This window comes from Sceloporus occidentalis, unplaced genomic scaffold (genome assembly GCF_023333645.1).
Source record: "Sceloporus occidentalis isolate IW3139 unplaced genomic scaffold, rSceOcc1.0.p SCAF_50, whole genome shotgun sequence".
NCBI classification, from domain to species: domain Eukaryota; kingdom Metazoa; phylum Chordata; class Lepidosauria; order Squamata; family Phrynosomatidae; genus Sceloporus; species Sceloporus occidentalis.
Genome location: NW_028317030.1, coordinates 2946738 through 2966015, shown reverse-complemented (window position 1 = coordinate 2966015; position 19278 = coordinate 2946738). Strand labels below are relative to the sequence as shown.

The following is a 19278-nucleotide window of genomic DNA, read 5'->3' as shown; positions in this document are numbered from 1 at the left end:
GCGGGAGTTTATTCCCTTACGACGTCGATCATTGCGACACTGAGGGCAGAACCCGCCCTACTTCCGGAAATCGTTCCGCGACAGTCCTGGCATAAGCCTAATTGGCAGAGGGCGCACTCACATGACGTCATATCAGTGCGTACTAGAAAATCGACCTTATAGTAAAACACTGTGTAGGTCGCCTGCTTTACATTATGTTATTAACCTCAAGGTGGCTAAATTAATTAATGTAAATAGCGAACAAAATTATCAATATAATGACATAAGTTTCACCGTTTTTATTTTTCAAATAATGTATCTGTTGCATCCAAGAGGTTGACGTTATAGTCCATGCACCTAGCCCATAAACTACATTTCCCAGCACCCCAAGCGGCGCGCATGCGCAGAAACGTTCCGAAAACTCGTACCGCGCTGGCTTCCACTTCAGACCGGGGAGACGTCCGGATGGACGAGGAGCCTTCTTATTCACCGAGGTCCGGTGAGCAGGGTGAGGACCTGGTCTCCAGCACTCCTCGGAATGCGGAGTCTCTGCCGGAGCTCACTCGCTCTTCCTTCGTAGAAGATACCGAGTCCTCCATTGGAACTGATGGAGGAGAGGACGAGGGGGTGGGGGAGCAGCAGCAGCTGTCTCCAGAAGAGGAGGAAGAGGTACCCAGCACCCATATATATCGGCTACTGCTGAGGGCAATATTCACTAAGTGGGCACACTGTGGCATTTAAACCCTCTGACATCGCTATGTAATATTAGCTCCTCTTGCAAGACCCTGTGTGATGCATGTTTTAACGTGCGTGCTGACCTGCTTGAGCTCCCACTGATCTTATTATACCCTATACAGGGCCAGCTAACTAGTCCTTTCACATGGTTTGCCCCTTTTATTGCAAAATGAAGTGATTCGCTTCGAACTGCAGAACTCCTGTTTTAGTGAATTAAGCCCCTGGGCTCTTGCGTAATGCATCCCACCTTCTTCTGGATCATAAACCCTGAACCTCCGCATTAATGCACCGCCGGTTATGTCCTGTTTGCCTGTTATACAGCACTGTGGTAAATGACGGTGCTCTTTAAATCTTTAGGTAATAATAATACCCTGTCCGTCTCCGGTAGTTATTTAGCTCCTGTTGGTTCGTATGGCTTGGCCAGGTGCCCAGAGCTTTTGGGCACTTTGGGGTTTAGAGATCCCTCACTATTCACTATGAAGGGCTGACCCCACGTAATGCATGGTGGGTGACGAGACCTTGACAAACCCACTGATTTTACTATACATTGTACAGGGCCAGCTAAGCTCTTCCTGCAGCAGGCGCTCACCGGGGCTGGACCTTCATGATGTATAGCGACCTCGTTTCTCCCTTTAGTGAATAGAATAGAACTCCTTCGCCAGGCGGATTTTAGGAACTGTAACACAGAGTACCCCTTAGTCGGTCTGAGACTCCTTCTAGTAGATGGCGTTAACCCCACCCCGAGGATCCCATGGCATTTAATTCCTGTGAATAAACCCATTCGCTGTGAGCTTTACCCCCGTGCAAGATGCAGAAATGGGGTAATAAGGGTAAAGTACTAGAAGAGAAGGAATAACGTATTCCCTGAGTAGGTGTCACGAAGTAGCGTTATCCGTACTATGTGTAAGTCAAACACACCTGCTTTGTTTTATTTACAGCCCCTGATTAATTTGACGGACTTGAACCCTTACATTCGGTGCTCGATCTGCAAAGGATACTTCATCGATGCTACGACCATCACCGAATGTCTTCATACGTGTGAGTAAGGGTTTCCCCGAATGTCTTCATACGTGTGAGTAAGGGTTTCCCCGAATGTCTTCATACGTGTGAGTAAGGGTTTCCCCGAATGTCTTCATACGTGTGAGTAAGGGTTTCCCCGAATGTCTTCATACGTGTGAGTAAGGGTTTCCCCGAATGTCTTCATACGCGTGAGTAAGGGTTTCCCCGAATGTCTTCATACGTGTGAGTAAGGGTTTCCTTATCTCCATGTGCGGTGATCACACACAATCAATGACAACTCCGTGTTCGATGAACACTGGAGTTGTTAAAATCCTCTCTTAACGACACGCTTTGATCTAGTGTGTGTGTGTGTGTGTGTGTGTGCGCGAGAGATTGTGCATCCCTGAAAATAAAGTAATAAAAGCATGAAAACTTTTTTTTTTTTCCCATTTTTCACACTTATTTTAAACTGTAAAGAAAAGGGTTAGCCTCAAAGGAAAGCCCCATCTGTCCTAAAAAAACACTTTATTACCCTCAATCCTGCACATCCCTTATTTGTGTAAACGCACGCATGAGCACGGGGCGCAGTGTTACAGATTGCACAGATATACCGCATCATTTGGGATCTAATGCTATCATTTTTATCAATTTCAGTTTGTAAAAGTTGTATTGTGCGACACTTTTATTATTCCAACCGATGTCCGAAGTGCAATGTTGTGGTGCATCAGACGCAGCCGCTCTATAATATCCGGTGAGCGCTCCTCCGGCATTATTTCATGTTCTTATTTAAATTTTCATCTTGTCCATTTTGCAAATGCGTGGATGGGGGTTGATTATTATAACCGTTTATTTAATTAGCGACCTCGTATTTACACGACACCCCCGTGCACATTCCGTGCATTCAAACTGACCCATTAAGTAGACGGGGCCCTGCTCACGGGCTTATATAGGTTACCAGTTTGTAATTATTGTAGAAAAACATAAGTACAAAACAAAGTACTTTTTTGCAATATTATACAGCTCTGAACTTTGTGACAGCGGCCCTTTAAATAAAAGAAACTCGCGCATGTTTTATGGCTCCGTTTACGCTGATTCCTGTGGGAACCTAGTAGACGAAACACAAACGCTTCTCTTTCTGATGCTTCTTCCCGAACTCGTTAGATGGATAAACCTCTTTCTGCAAAATCCTTACTGATTCCTTAAATTATCTTTTAGGTTGGATAGACAATTACAAGACATTGTGTACAAATTGGTAGTCAATTTGGAAGAACGTAAGTACTTTTTTTTTATTATTATTTTTTTTTTTTTAACAAAAACTGGTTTACATATTTTTTCATTCTTGTTTCATAATATTAACCCCTTAAGGACAATGGGAGGTCCCTACACCCATTGAAAACAATGCATTTTGAGCCCGCACATGTACAGGCTTTGTCATTAAGGGGTTAAATGTCTAACTTTTTTTTTATTGTTTATTTTGTATTGTATTTGCCCAGGAGATCACTTAATGTCCTTCTATTTATTTTAGGAGAGAAAAACCAAATGTGTGAATTCTATAGACAGAGAGGTCTAGAAGTCCCAAAACCTCGTAAGTATGATGCCGACCATCTGGGTGACAAAGTTACTTTATCAGTTTGTTACGCGCCATCGACTCTAGCCTTACCAGCAACGTACGTTAAAGTACTTTAATACGCATTCTTCAACCTGAAGTGACAAAAATTAACCTGACTGTCCTTAAATTCCAAGAAGCCATTCGGTGTCAGGATGGCACTGCCATTAAGATCAATGGGAGCACCTTCTGCACATGCACATGGGGTGGGGGTCTCATCAGACCTCTTCGTACCCCTCTATGAGCTGGAGCTGGTTGGCAATGAGTATACAACGCGGTCGCCGGCTACCATAAATGTGCCGAAGGCAGGTGGAAGGGGGAATACATGTAGGGGGTCCTGCATAATCCCACAATGTATTTGCATGTTGGATCCATTGCAAACTTAAAGGGACCCTCAGCAATCCTACGATGGCATATAATGGCTGAAATGTCCTTTGATTACATGCTCGCTTTTTGAGCGAGGCGCTGATTCAGAATACATTTAATTTTTATGCTCGAATGTATTTTAAATAATTTTACCTACAGGCTCAGATATTGTTACAGTAGACTGATAATAGTATTTATTTGTTTGGGAGACAACGTAAGCTTTTGTTGTAAATTGTCTGCGCGCTTCTATATGCTGGCATCTTTTTGAGGCCGCAGTAATACCGAAAAGGTGTCTATAAATTAATGGTAAGAGTGTTTAGTAAGCGATAATCAGAATTTTCGGCCATTGCGCATGTGTTTGTAGTTATGGAATCTGCTCTTCTATTTGTTTTCCTCTCCCCTTTAAAAGTGCAATTATTTATATGTATATATATTGTTACTCTGTCATAACGAGCCTTTGTTGCTTCTGGACATTAATAGGGCATTCATTTTGGCAAAATGTTCTGACTGGGGGGGTTGTACTTTCTTATGGGGAGATGTAAAGGCTGTTGATTTGAAGGATGTGGGGTTTTCTCCTTTACTTTCTTTGTAAATATGTTCTTGTTTTGTATAGCGGCCCCGCAAGCAGTCTGTACCGACCGAGGAAGATCAAGGAGGATATTGGGACCCGTTTTCCGTATTCCCTCGGAGCTGGATGTGTCCTTACTCCTGGAGTTCATGGGGTCTGTAAGAAAAAAAACTAGTTTTGTTGTTTTTTGTTTGTTTTTTTTTATTAGCTTTTTATATTTGTTACATAAACCAGTGAATGTTATTAAATTGTATTGTAGAAAATGCACTTCTCACTCTTTACCTATACTCCTTATGACACATAGAAAAGAACAAACACTGCTGATTTCCAAAACATGTGGAATCAGATCACTTCTTGGGAGTCGGTCATTAACTCCTTGAAAAGATCTGAGATGTACCCAAAAAACTGTTCTTCTTTCACGTCTTGCAAACCAGCCCAGGAAATCATCTCTTACCTGTAAACGCAAAGTGACACCTGAAAGAATCGTGACATAAGGTGGTCTGCCCCTGGACAAATCACCGGTGCCAGCCAACCTCATTCATATATATTATATAATATATATATATATATATATATATATATATATATATATATATATATATATATACTAGTGGTTAAAAGTGTCAAGATGGTGCTGTCTGGTTACGGTTGTACGATTTGCCAGCATCAATCAAGTCATGTAAGTCAGCATTGACGTAAAACCTGTTTTTATCTCAATTTCTTCCAATAACCTTCCTTTATCTGTGGACCTGGAGTCTGACATTGCTTTCAGTCGTGTGATATTTTGGGTGGCTTTCCCTGCACATTCACCACACTGAGCTGATGCTTTATGGCGATGCTAATGAAGTTTGGCTCTCTATATACTCAGTAGTCAGTGTCTTGCTGGGTTATTGAGGCCGAGTTATTCTATTGTATACCGTAGGCAGTACGATAAGGGCGTTTGTCTGGGGTAATATAGCAGGGCGAGGACACATGCACATGGCTGATATACAGCTGCCTGAAAGCATTATATTATGCAAAAACTAGAAGAAAACGGAGCTGATCATCTGATATTGTAATAAAAGGTGACTTTCCCTTTAAGCAATGGGGGGGGGGTAATATCTGATGATGGATATCGGCCACAAGGGGGCAGAACGACCAAATGTTTATTTTTAATGTTTTGGGTGCGTCTTTCATTCGATTTTCCCCTGCCTTATGTTCCCCGGCTTTTAATCCCCTGTTATTGTTAAGCCTTATGTGGTTTGGCCTAATATTTAGCTTTGTTTTGTGAATCATCGCCCAGTACTGGCTCCATTTTTATTTTTGATTGCATAGAAGAAGTTCTATTGCTTCTTAAAGATGGCGATGCATATTAAATGTTCCCTCTGGGTGAACTTACAGGTATTACAAGCTGGAATAACCAGCGGGAAGGTTCTGTTTGCGTCCATTGCTGCGGCTCCCATTTAGGAACTTTGCCTGATGACCCCGGTTTATATAAAAGACCCGCCATGCGTCATAGAAACTTACCAATTCTGTCTGTCTCTAAAATTAAAAGGAAAATAAATCCGGTTTATGCAGTAAAGAAGATATGCTCGTTCCTCCAGTAATGTGCGACACCTTTAGCCATTGACCTGGACAATATGTGAAAGGCTTTCCATTATATAGGAATTTTATTATTTATGAAGATGAGATGGTACTGAAAGTGGATAAAAAGAGAACGCTTCGGTCCTCGCATGTAGCATAAAATGAGTAAACCTTAAATTATAAATCGCTTCTGCCTGGAGACGTATTCATCGATGGATCTGGGAATCCATTGGATCCTTAATCGTGTCGTTAATGAAGTGTTTGGCTTCTGTATTTCAGGGCTGCGGAAGGCACGGGGAACTTTAAGGTAGGTAATCGCTGCCGCGCGGTGCGTCCTTCATGTGTTTATTCCAATAAACATGGGTTTTTTGGGTGTTTTTTGTTTTTGAGTCTCTGCGTCTGCGTGTGTGATAAGGGCATTGCTTGTAGAAGCCGCGGAATACTTGCTTAGATTAACATTTAGTTATATACTTAAAAGCTGCGTCATCGGAAACATTGTTCCTATTATCGTTAAAATCCCAAACCTTTCCCAGAAATAATTCTTTCATAAAGTAAACTTTTGTCTCCTTTATAGTTTTGAGTTAAAAAAAAAAAAAATAACACTTAATCACGTGACATAAAAGCAGAGACTTTTGTCCAAATAAACCCCCATGGAGCTGGTTGCGCTGGTAGATCTACACCAGGGGTTCTCAAACTGCGGCCCTCCAGCTGCTGCAGGACTACATCTCCCATAATGCTCCTTCAGCTAAGGGGCTGGCTGAGGAGTATGGGAGATGTAGTCCTGCAGCAGCTGGAGGGCCGCAGTTTGAGAACCCCTGATCTATACCATAGTGAATCCTAGAGTTTATTTCAGTTCTTGCTCGTGTATATTGCGGGTCCTGCGTGGTATCGGTCACTTTACAAGTTTTTCCTTATTTTTTTATATTATATATATTTTTTTTTATTTATTTATTTATTTTTTTCCCTTATATTTTGTTTTAGCCCTTGGAGAAGAAGTTTGTCCGTGTGTCCGGTAGTGCAACCATTGGGCACGTTGAGAAGTTTCTAAGAAGAAAGATGCAGCTGGATGCCGCCTGTCAGGTAAGCGAGATGTTTTATTGGTTGCGTGTTGCTCGTTTCTTGCTTCTTTCTCTTTTTGGACGTATCTGCCTCGCTTTACATTCCCCTAATCCGAGGGGCCAGGCCAAGTCCAGCGTTGGGCTCGAGTCCCGTTTATTACATTGCTGTTGGGGATGATGCAGATATTTAATAACATTAAGAGTATGGGGTTGATAGTAACACACGTGAAGACGTACTGCTGCAGGAGGAGGAGAGGGCTCGGGTCTTTTGAGTTTCCAATCTTTTGGTCCCATTAACAGTTACTGTAAGTTGCTCTACCAGGAGTGGCTACGAGCTGAAGGACCCCCCCAACAGAGCTTCATTGAGACTTCTCTTTTCCTGATCGGGCAAGACTTTGGGGTTTACTCACTAAAGAGAGAACTTGCAGTTTTACCTCTTTGACTTTACTTAAACTTTGAAGTTCTAACCCCATAGCTTAACCCTTTTAGTACACTAGAGCCTATCTATTTCAATATGGTGAATGTGCTTTATAAATCGGTAAATAATAATAGTATGGAGGCAGCTTCAAAATGATCAATTTCGGCAATTTGACACTTTTTTTCTTTTCTTTTTCTGGTAACTATACCTGGGATCGCTCCAGGATTGACTTGGAGTCTCTGGATAAAGTGCTGCCTCTCTGGGTCTCCGGGTCTTTTCTTTTTTTTTTCCCAGACAGGGGAGTGCCCACTAAAGGTTGTCTGCAACAAGCACCACCCCTTCCTGCAGTTAGCCCTGCCCCTGCCCCACCCCTCACGAAGAACTCCAGGCAGCCTTCCACGCCAAGCTCCTTTTGTCTACTGATAACGTGGCAAGATATAAAGTCAATGATTTTAACCAAATACCAGCGATTTGTCTCATTTTAGCTGTTCTACATCTGCAGCCAGAGCTGCGATTCTTCATTGCATCACAGAAGACAAAATCTTTAAATAAAACGCCCTATTTTACCGTTTTAAAAATAACCATATATATTCTTTACGGTCAGACCATTTATTGCGACTCGTTTACCTGCGTTGTTATCGCGTTCATCCCCCCACAAACAGCGTTCTCGGCATCTTTCCATAATTATAAGGAGCTAATCAGAGGGGGGGGGGCCTCGGCGAAGTGAAATATTCATTAACAAGCTGTTTTATAGTCTGCAGGGAGCAACTAATGTTCAGCGAGCCGTGAAATAAAAGCATCGCTTCTACTCCCAGAACCCTAACAGAGTAGCTGTCAAGCCATGCTTTATTCTGCTGTAATTGTCTCGGTTCTTTAATGTTCTCTGAACCAAAGTTGCCGGAGTATAGGCTATCGACCTGGAATAGGGGCTAAAAATATAAAGTCAAAAATACATCAAGGTTGAGTTAAGCCGATTTCCGTCTTTATTGCTTCCTCTGAGCGAAACCAGTTACAGATCCCTCCTCGCATCCGCTTGTCAGTTTAGCACGCGGAATAGATGTTTAACGCAGCCGGGTTCTCACTCCGCTTGTGTGATTAAATGTTTAATACATGAAGTTTAATAAGAGCAGACTGCTAGGCATATTTAAACAATTACACACCCCACGTGTTTTCAGAAGGATTTATTATAAAGATATCCCATCAAGAACATTATGCAAGTGGGCCTGACCTTTACAAGAGGCTGCGTGGTGTGCAATAATTTACTTTTCTGAGGTAGATAAGTGAAACAGCGTCCCAGCTGAAGTGGTATGGTTTTAACACAGGGAATTTAAACACGCATATGGCTCCAGAATGTAAAATGAGCCAAGGACGGATTTAAGGTTTCATTCTTTACATCTAAAAAATTGGACGTTCTTTCGCATTCTACGTTTCTGTAACAATGTAATATTGAGTACTGTCGGTTTGCGGACGGTCATTAATGTAGCAGACCGAAGAGCAACGCGAGTCTCTATGGTGATGTTTGTTGCCAGATCTATAGATCTATATATTCGAGGAAATAGTTGAACCAAACGGGCAAAAAAGATGGGAAATGGAATAACAACAATAAACGTGAAGAGAGGGGAATATAGAGGCAAATCGTGGGAGAAGGGAAAGTCGTCATGGAAGACGGGATGGAGAATGAAAGAGCCGAGGAAGTAAAGAAATGATTAGAAGAAGAAAATAAGGGAAAGGGACAGAAGAAAAGGAAAATGGGGAGATAAAAGGGAATGGAAGTGTAAAGGAGCCAGCCCTTTGGTCTGTTATGTTTAATGCGTGATCGCTGTGTGTTTTATTGGCAGGTGGACATTATATGTGGAGATCATTTGCTGGAGCACTATCAGACGCTAAGGGAAATTCTTACAGCCATAGGCGAAAGTGCCGTTCAGGTAAAGTATCGGATCTAAAAGCATAATGAGAAAATATGGGGGGGATAAACTGCTTTACTGGACAGGCTCTGCATCTGATATTAGGACTCTCCCATTTTTATTCATCCACCCAAGTCACTCTTTTTACAATATAATGACTCGAGCCAGTGGCTGTCTCCCACCGTGGGGTCTGGTGACTCCCCTTTGACCTCAGTGTCATTGAAAATGAACTAAACTAAAATGAATTAAACGGATACCCCCACCATCGTATGCACTTCAATGCAGATAATAGCTGAGCGGTCCCTTTAAAATATCCTTTGCCCCCCCTGTAAATGTCTGGAGGGATTTCAAAGGGAGTGTTTCCCCACTGCTGATTGGCTGCTTCAAGCAGCCAATCGGTGGTGCAGAACAGAAGCCATGGAGCGGGTGAGGCTCTGCAGCTTCTCCTAAAGAAGGTCGATGAATTTAATATTAAAGCACTAATGCATTATTGTCGGGCCGCGTGGGACTCCGGTCACTTTGATATTCAGTACAATCGTGAAACATGTTTGCAAGCTTTATTTTCAGTTTAATCTCACTTTACATCGGGGGTAGCGGGTGTTTATCGGCGTATATTGAAAATATTTCATTGTACGTGATGCGCTTCCATAAACTAGATGCTGAGTAAGGTATATTTTATCAATATGCAGCCGTTATAGCTTCATAACATCTGTAAAACGGCCATTTGCTCAGAGAAGTCATCAAATTCTATTCCGAGTCTCCTGGGGCAAATTAATGTATAATTCATCATGGTGGGTGTCTGCATCACAATATTCTCTATATAAAGCTAGATAAACCCAACGTGGAGACTGGTAGCTAAATGAATGTCTGAAAATGACTTTTCATGTTAATAACTTAATGTCCTGTCCACCCATTGTACAGCGCTATGGAATTTGATGGCGCTATAGAAAACAATAAATAATAATAATGTATAAACACAATGACAGAATTACCTTTACTTCTGCTGATGAGATTTAGATAAAGAATACAAGACCCCTCAAGTCACGAGAACCGTATTTCATTTGATTCTTATGCTTTAAAACATCAAAAAACACTTCTTTTTTACAAAATCCAACAGAATCAATATTTAAAGCCTTTGTAGATGGTCAGGGCAGAGAGTGGATATATATATGTATGCTGTGTATGCTTCGTAACTCTGGCCCTCAATATACGTTTTTACATTTTCCTGTACGCATTGAGTGTTAAATGAGACCCCCGCATCCCGAAATCCCCTCTAATCTAATAAATCACGGAGGTAAATTATGTTGTCTGCTCCTCCAGTATGAAATAGTGTTTTATGGAGGAGAACGGAAAATGAAAAGAGTGTCTCAGCTGCGGGCGGCGGATTATTTCCGATCCGCTAATGGAAGTGGAGTGCGATTAGCTTCACGTGGTAGAGATTTGGTCTTTGTTTCTAGGTGAGAAATTAGAATCGGGGGGCGAAGGCTTTGCTCTTACATCCATGGAGTAGCCGGAGCGTGAAACCATCAGAGCCCTAACTGAATCCTGCCTCAAAAACAATCATTTGGGTTCTTATAACCCTTTATTTACTCTTCTTTTTTATTTATTTTTTAAGGTGCTGTTCCATTTAGTCAGTTAAGTGTAAGATCTGCTATAAAGTGCGGAGACGATAAGCCTTTACATATCATTAGCAATTTACAATTTGACATTCTGGTCGTTTCCCAGAACCAAAGATATTACTTAATTTCTTAAAACCAACAGCTACTTCATGGTTACTCTGATACGTTTTTGTATTAATGTGTTAATAAAAGACTCTTTTGTTCTGTGCGTTACTGACGGAGGACAGATACAGTTCAAGGTCAAGACAAATGAACGGTCTATTTCTAGCCCCAGTGCTTTTGTTTTTCTTATCGTTTACTCTCCTCCCCCAAAGAAGAGCGAGAGCTACAAACGCAAAATCTGAATGCAGCCACGAAAAAGACGTTAAATCGCGTTTCCATGATGAATTCTAGCTCGTAAAATGTGTTATCGTTGGCGAACATCTGATAGAACTCTGCTTGATAATAGAACCCATGGCAGACCACCGAGCAAAGGTGACCTTTGGCACGACCCGATTTCACGTGATATATTTAGCTCGCTTATCTGAAAAAGGAATTGTCATATCCGAAGTAACCAGAGCTGGCTCCAGATTTGAAAACCTAATCGCCCGTTTTATTTTCTGTCTAATCTATGTTTTTATCTCTGGTCGGAGACCTCACCTAGAGTATTGTGTCCAGTTCTGGAGACCTCATCTCCAGAAGGCCACTTTATGTCAAAGGAGGAGAAATTTTAGAAGGAGAGGTCATGATCTATAACTAGAGGGCCAGAGGCTTGCATGGAACGTAAGGAAGGTTTACTTTACTGAGAGGGGGTGACGTGACGGCCGCCCAGCGGAAGTAATTCAGATTTATAGGTTCGGGGTCTCCAGCCTGACCTGGCCGGACACGCATATCAATGGTGACCCTATAGTGCTACTCTAGATTGTAAGCTCTCTTCACCTAATGTATCGGATCGTCTTAGTCCGTCAGTACTAGTTTTATGAGACCCTTTGACTCTATGGACTGTCAGAAGCGATGTGGAAATTGCTGGCATTGTATAAATAAAAAATAATAATAAATGAGCGGGTTCCTTCTTCGTGTGTGTGTGCGTGCGTGCGCGTGTCTCCGTCGGTTCTCATGCCTTGCCGTGGATGCTTCTAGGGATCTTCAAGGATTCACACATCTAATGAAACAGGCGAGACGCGGGAGATCTCGCACTGCATCGTAATTCTCTGCATAACAGCAAATCTCTATTTGCTGGCTGCCATAACAATATGTGCATTCACTCGACATTTTGACAATTTTCTATACAGTTAAAAGAACCCAGATACAAGACGCAGACAGTATTTGATAATGAGTTTCACCGCAGCAATCTTTATGATATCGAGCCTTTAGCACAATTTATTTTTTTTGTGAGTATTTGCCCTTCAGGAACCGGGTGAGGGCCGTTGATGCTTGCCAGGTTTTGCTAAGTCAATGAAAAGTTCTGCCCCAGCTGCTCCCGGTGTCTACAGACGTCAGGACGCATATACAGAGCCATGTGATCAAATGGATTGTCTCTACTAAATAAGCTTCGCTGTTGAAAAACAATATGCGTTAATTATTTAATATGCGATAACGTGTCCCAATGTCCTTCTCCTCCTCAGGACGGTCTTCTCGTGCTTCACTTTTGCTTGGTGTTGTCCCCGCTTTCACTAACATGAGGATCCACTCATGGAAGAGTGAAGATGCTACAAACGTTCCGTCTCCTCTCTTTCACCCCGTTGTGCTTCGGTTTTCGCTCACTTTGGATCTCCGCCGGTCGACTTGTCTCTGAGACGGCCGCCGAGCTGATATCATTCAGCCAGAACCCTCGCTTTACGTTTCAGAACGGACATATTGTTTTGTCTTTGAGGATTGATCCTGTATGTATGCACTCGGAGTGACTTGCCTATCGGCGGTCGGTCTGCTCTCCCCAGACGTTTCTTTTCCTTTACAAACTGTTTTATTTGTATTCTTCAGTTTTTACACACTCTTGTGTATATAACTCTCCTGAGATTTTGAGAGAACTGTTGTTGTTGTCTGGGATGTCAGTCTTGTGCTCTTTAGTGGAAGCTTTCAGAAGAATAATTTAGACTGAAAAATAAACTTAAAAGCCTAAGGCAAGCATTTATTTTTTCATATTTCATACCTGGGTACTCTCCAGGTTTGACCCAGAGTCTCTGAGGCAGACGGGAGAGCAGTGTATGGCCACACCTACTTCCCACCCAGGTTCCACCTACTCCCTGCCCATTTTCTCCAACTGAAGGCGATCTGGGGTTAGCTCCACCCCTACACATGGATAGGCCAGTCTCTACACAAAGCCAAGCCCACAGAAGAGGATATTTATAACACTGGATGACCTGGTAACAGCTTTTCTCTTCTGGCTACCGATTTCTTACTCTTCATCTTTTTTATGATGAATTTTCAGGTCTGTGTATAGACAATGTAACAATTTCTTTCTTGTCTTTCTTTTTTTTAAAACAATATATATATATTTTTGTCTACGTTTATATTGTAAAAGTAGTTTTCATGTTTATATAATATGAATTTATAAATGTTCTCCTTTATTGAAAATATCCTTTTTTTTTTTTTATTTTTTTTTTATTAAGAATTAATTTTGAGTTAAAAGTACTTTGTTGTTTATTCATGACCCAATATCACGATTGTATAAATTTCTAATTATTTCTTTTGGCTTTTTTGGGGGAAAATGAATATGTGCTCTACAGAATTATTTCTAAGCACAATAAAACATTTCAGCAATTCCTTCTCTGCTTTCCATTATTTTAAAAACTCACTAGATTTAGCTATATATATATATATATAATATATATATATATATATATATAATACATACACGCACACTACCGTTCAAAAGTTTGGGGTTACTTAGCTGATTTCTGGGAAAAACAGGACATTTTCAGCTGTAACAAAATGGTTTTTAACTATTAATTAGCCTTTTAAACTTGGTGAACACAACGTGCCATTGGAACACAGGAGTGACGGGAGTGGTAAAGGGCCATTGGAACACAGGAGTGATGGGAGTGATAAAGGGCCATTGGAACACAGGAGTGATGGGAGTGATAAAGGGCCATTGGAGCACAGGCGTGACGGGAGTGATAAAGGGCCATTGGAACATGGGAGTGATAAAGGGCCATTGGAATACAGGAGTGATGGGAGTGATAAAGGGCCATTGGAACACAGGAGTGATGGGAGTGATAAAGGGCCATTGGAACACAGGCGTGACGGGAGTGATAAAGGGCCATTGGAACACAGGCGTGACGGGAGTGATAAAGGGCCATTGGAACACAGGAGTGACGGGAGTGATAAAGGGCCATTGGAACACAGGCATGATGGGAGTGATAAAGGGCCATTGGAACACAGGAGTGGTGGGAGTGATACAGAGCCTCTGTACACCTATGAAGATTTTCCATAAAAAATCAGCCAAACTTTCTAAGTGATCCCAAACATTTGAACAGTAGTGTATGTATGAGTGTGAGTATGCATGTGTATGTATTTGTATGTATATGTATGTGTGTATATATATATATATTATATCAACTTTACACAAACATTAAAATGTGAACTGTTTTCTCCCTTTATGGTATGAATGTACGGTATATTTCATCCACGTGCACATTTACAGTGGATTCCGCAGTTACTCGTGAGGCTGTACAGCGTTCTCAGGCACGTCCCGTTTAGGTGATAAGTTGCGATATTAGTTTGACGTATGATGTTGCATTAACTGAAATCTCCGCTGTTCCTTGATGTAAGCGGCAGCCACAGCTCTCCCCGGTTACTAATGGAAATCCTTTACCTAATGAAATGCAAGATTGATCGTAAACCTCAAGTGGATGGGTTTTCGCCTGCATTGTCGGGATTAATGGCTTTCTGTTGAATGGTTCGTATGGACGTTCAAGATGAATGTGAGGACAGTGTGACATAGTAGATGTTTGTAATTAAACCCTCCAATGATCTTCTCTCAAATGGTTTTTTTTGTTTTTTTTTTGTTTGTTTGTTTTTTTAAGGAGCAAACTGGGAAAAAAATGTAAAAATGATTGTCCAGGAAAAATCTTAAAACTTAACCATAACATTCCATGAGAGAAGGCCGTTTTGCGGATTCCATTGTGCTTGTTACATGTCTTTTACAGCAGTTGGGGGGCCTCCTCAATGAATTGCTTTTTTCCCGGGATTATTACACGCACACCTTTTCGCGTAGTGGTCTCTTTTCCAGTCTACTAAGAATTCTCAGCATTGCTGGGTCCGATCCGCATCCTAATGGAAAAGCCTGGTGGGCCGGTGTCCTTCGTGTCACCTACTCATCATTTGTGCCACTCGCGAGGCTGATCGAGTGCTTTAGCGAGCGGCCACGTACTTCCGTGTGCTTAATTGGCCGCTGACCTTAAAGTGCAAGGACCCATTTTAATCCCCAGTCCATTGCTGACCCAGTTTCTGAATGACATTTCAGCACAAAGAACTTCACGTCAACTACCGACCATCTGAACCAGCTCATTGGGCGTCCATATTTCATTTTTGAATGGTTCTTTTTTTGCTTTAGGGTGCATGGTTTGATGTGTAGCCAGGGCTCAGGGTCTTATGAAGACCCCTAGGTGACTCTTTATGTGATTTAAGAGGAAGGAAATATTTTTATAACGTGCATTTACAGTTCCTGCTCTTTCAATACGCATTATTTTGGCTTTTAGGGCTGTAGAACCCTCTCATACCCTCATACTCCGCAAACAAGAGGAACATGGGAGTTTGGGACTGATCCTCCTAAAGGAAGACAGTTGGCACTACGCTGCCCCTGGGTCAAAAGCAATCTAAGAGTCCTGCACGCTTATTAACGCACATTCATTTAACCCATTAGCTTTTAATATCACAAACCAGTTAGTGTCCCCTGGAGAAGATCCCAACTGTAGTAAGACCTCTGCAGAAAATCTGTTTCTCTCTACTTCATGCATTACCGAAATTCTAGCGATGGCTCATTAATGCAGAATGAGCCTGAATTATTAATCGGAGATAGAGAAAGTAGAAGCCAAAAGGAAGAGAGAGCAACCAGCTCAAATGTTCGCTGTCTCATTGAAGTCAGACAGCTTCCTGGTTGTTTATTGATCGATCAATCAATCTTTCTATATCAGCTGCACCTTTATTTGCACATTACGATCTTGTAGCTGCCCCGTACACACCTGAGACTCGAACCAGTAGCCGTTCTTTCATACTCACATTGACTCTATACACGTATTAATCGAACTTTGTGTCCAAATTGGGGTTGGGGATAAAGGCAGGAGCGGGACTACCTGTCACCCCTACCTGTCTAGCCACCATCAGTTTGGCTCAAGGTGGCCACATGGGAGCCGGGATAGAGGTCAGTGCTGACCTCGATCGGTTTCACATCTCAAAGGGCACGACACTGGGGCAGCCTATTATGTCAAGCCGTCGGCTGCGGTTAGGTCATAAGCTTTAAAGTGCCGGGACTGCCTCGTTATCCCCAGTTCGGCCCCCCGTGCCTCTTCGTGGAAAGACGTCCAAAGCGTTCCTTGCTCACCAACTTCCGATCTAGAAAAAAAATATTTATTTTTTAAATTCTGTTTCAATTTTTTTAATAAAGGAGCATTGAGACGTCAGTATGCTCAGAAACTCAGAATAAATCATTCAGAAACCAAGCAAAGTCAAACTTTGGGAATAATACACTCATAATAATAATAATAATAACACTAACAATAATATTAATAATAAATACAAAATTACACAAATGATTATTATTATACACACATAGAAAGAAACAAAGGGGGTTGCAAAGGATGAAAGAAAGGGAGAAGAAAAATGTTTTTTTTCGCTAGATATATATATATATATATAGACGCAGACAGACAGACACTTTGGTCTGGCAGTTGTCGCCGACAGGCGTTCGTTCCGAATCATTTTCCTCTAACCTGACACCAGCTTCGGTTTATTTCTGCCGTCCTCTGACACAATAACTCGACGGGGCCGTTAATGAGTCAGTAACATTTCCCCGCGCCGCATTCCGTACATTCAGCCTTCCTTTTATTTTTCCTTCTCATTTACACTTCGGTATGAAGCGAGATTGCCCGTGGAGTTACATACAGAATAAACTCTTACTTTTCTTGCAAGAAACAGCAGGTTTTTTTCCTAATATTGCTTTTTTTGTGCTGGTTTTGTATGGTATGATATTTAAAGGGACAGTTTAACATCCCTGACGGCCCTACTAAAGAAGAATGCATATATAAATACCCTATGAGTATCCGTATAAAGGGCCGCATTTAGTGACAATAATCAAGCGTGTTCTTGTGTGAGGGTATGAAAGGTACCAACTGCCTCGACTACCTTGTTTCTGTGTCACATGAGGATTAAGTGTTCCCGACAAAAATGTGAATGAGACAACATTGTTGCTCATTAAAGAATTATTCCTGGGAAGGGTTTTGGGGCATTCAGCATTACTGGTGGAACAGCAGCTTTAACAAATCTATTGTTATGTTGCAACACAAACCACAGCGTATGTGAAATTAAAACCCCCTAGCTGAAAACTGATGGGCCCCTGGGGTAATCTCTGGGTTCCTGCCCCTGCTATTACTTACTCATCTGCTCTTATTTACAGCGATAACGGGCAATAAATAACCAAGCCTTTCAGACAGGTGCGGCTTTGCACAGAATACAAAGACATTTAATAACAGAAACACAACCTTCATTCATAAGGGTTAAGAACCAGTGCGTTCCCAGTATACCCAGTATACCCAATAAACAAATCACTATGATTCTGGGAATAAATGATCTCTACAGCCGGAACCTCTGCCGAGGCGGATATTCTGGCAGGATGGGTTAGACCGATTGTCTGAAACACATGCTAATTATCACCAAGCGGCAGAGAAGAGTTGGCAGGAGGCAATCGGGGTAATTGTTGCTCTAATTTAATGGTTTTGGGCCACTGCCTGATGCTTTATGTGTTCTACATGCAATTCCGTATACAGCCACCAGGGGTGTTTAGAATAAAAAGAAGAAATCTCATTGACCAGATCCAGATTTTTTTTTATATGTATTCACTTTTTGTCAAACTCTTACGGACTAGATTGGAAAGAAAACATTGGGCACGCTGCCTCCAAATATACTTCAAGCTGCTTTATTAGTCGGCTACGCAGCTAGGATAGCCCACTGGGAGAATGTCACCAGCCCACCCATGCCAAGTGGCTTGTATTTAGAAACCCAATGTAGAACAATTTACAACGCAACATTGTCACCATTGTTAATATTGTAACATATCGCACTGTATCTTTTTTTTAGCTTTTTTAAACTAATATGTATTCATGTATTCTTTTATGTGGATTTTCTTAGAGATGAAGGTACAGGATTTTAATAATAATTACTATTTATTTTAGATTAAATTACAAAGAGCTTTACATACTAAACAGAGACAAAGAGAGACAATGCCCCTGCCCTTGCTTTTCGCCGCTTCTCGAAGTGGATGTGGCATCAGCCCAGAGCATGGCCCCAGGTGCCAAGTACCCCAAGCAATGCGTGTAAGAACACCGAAATTGCCATGGTGGTGCTGGCTCACCTAAAAAGGTCCTGGCTTTTCTGGTGAGGGGGCAGCTAGGTAGCACTTATGAGTTCCCCCTTCTCCTTAAAACATGATTTTAGTAGCGCAAACCCTTTCGATGAAGGGCCTTCTGGACGGGGAGGAAAATAAGGGGGCACATAGCCATATGGGGAGTGTGGCCCCTGAAAAAACGAAGAAGAGGAACTGGTACCATCTGGCGTGATTTGGCACTGATTTTTTTTTTTCGCAGCAGAGTCACTCAACCTCGGGGGCTTCAATAACAAAATGCAATATTTCACCCAAATCTTTGTGTCAGACCCACAGGCTGTGTAATCGCTGCCATGCACCAGCACTGTGCTTTCTCTTCTTCCTAAATGTATATTACTGGTATTTTCCCATTCGTGACCTTTTTTTGCGGTCCCAGCCGGAGGGTCCAAGGATCAATATTAGGTTCAGCTGCATCACTCAGGATCCGATCACTCCGGCGTTACCCCGAGGGAATCACACGTTTGGTTTAAGATGAAAAATGACAGGTTCTGGAAAAAAAAAGCAACATTTTTAAATAGAGACCTAGCAACCTTTGAAAAGAATTTCAATTTATTTACCCATCTGCCTTTATACGCCAATTGAAAGCAATATATGCCCATTTATAGTGTGACGGAATCCCCAACATTTATGGCTTCGCTTTCTTGGAATGGTATTCGCTGAACATTTAGCAAGTGTCCAAATATACCCATTAACACGAGATTACAGAATAACAAGAAATTCCTCTCTAGATTTTGACCGCTACTAAATTTATTAAGGATTTATTTTACATGTTTGCCAACATATGAGGGTCATTGACCAACATGCGTAATTGCATCTAAATTACACAATTACTTTGTGATGCAATGTTGTCCATGACCTACAGAAGGTTGGGGGGGGGGGTTATGACC

At 41.8% G+C, this 19278-nt stretch overlaps 1 protein-coding gene across 1 annotated transcript; it reads left to right on the top strand.

Annotated features, from left to right (window-relative positions):
* The first annotated feature begins 378 nt into the window (after positions 1 to 378).
* LOC149288648 (polycomb group RING finger protein 6-like) lies at positions 379 to 12476 on the top strand. Its single transcript, XM_089491366.1, has 10 exons — positions 379 to 648; positions 1653 to 1752; positions 2368 to 2464; positions 2929 to 2984; positions 3239 to 3298; positions 4299 to 4407; positions 6096 to 6123; positions 6798 to 6896; positions 9131 to 9217; positions 12420 to 12476. The coding sequence occupies exons 1-10, from the start codon at positions 379 to 381 to the stop codon at positions 12474 to 12476; spliced, it is 963 nt and encodes a 320-aa protein (XP_089347492.1).
* The last annotated feature ends 6802 nt before the right edge of the window (positions 12477 to 19278 follow it).

Bases quoted from the DNA above. Each gene is read 5' to 3' on its own strand.
- LOC149288648 (XM_089491366.1), top strand. From the start codon at position 379: ATGCGCAGAAACGTTCCGAAAACTCGTACCGCGCTGGCTTCCACTTCA. The intron at 3,299-4,298 runs GTAAGTATGATG...TGTTTTGTATAG, and splicing joins TCTAGAAGTCCCAAAACCTC to CGGCCCCGCAAGCAGTCTGT. The intron at 6,124-6,797 runs GTAGGTAATCGC...ATTTTGTTTTAG, and splicing joins AAGGCACGGGGAACTTTAAG to CCCTTGGAGAAGAAGTTTGT.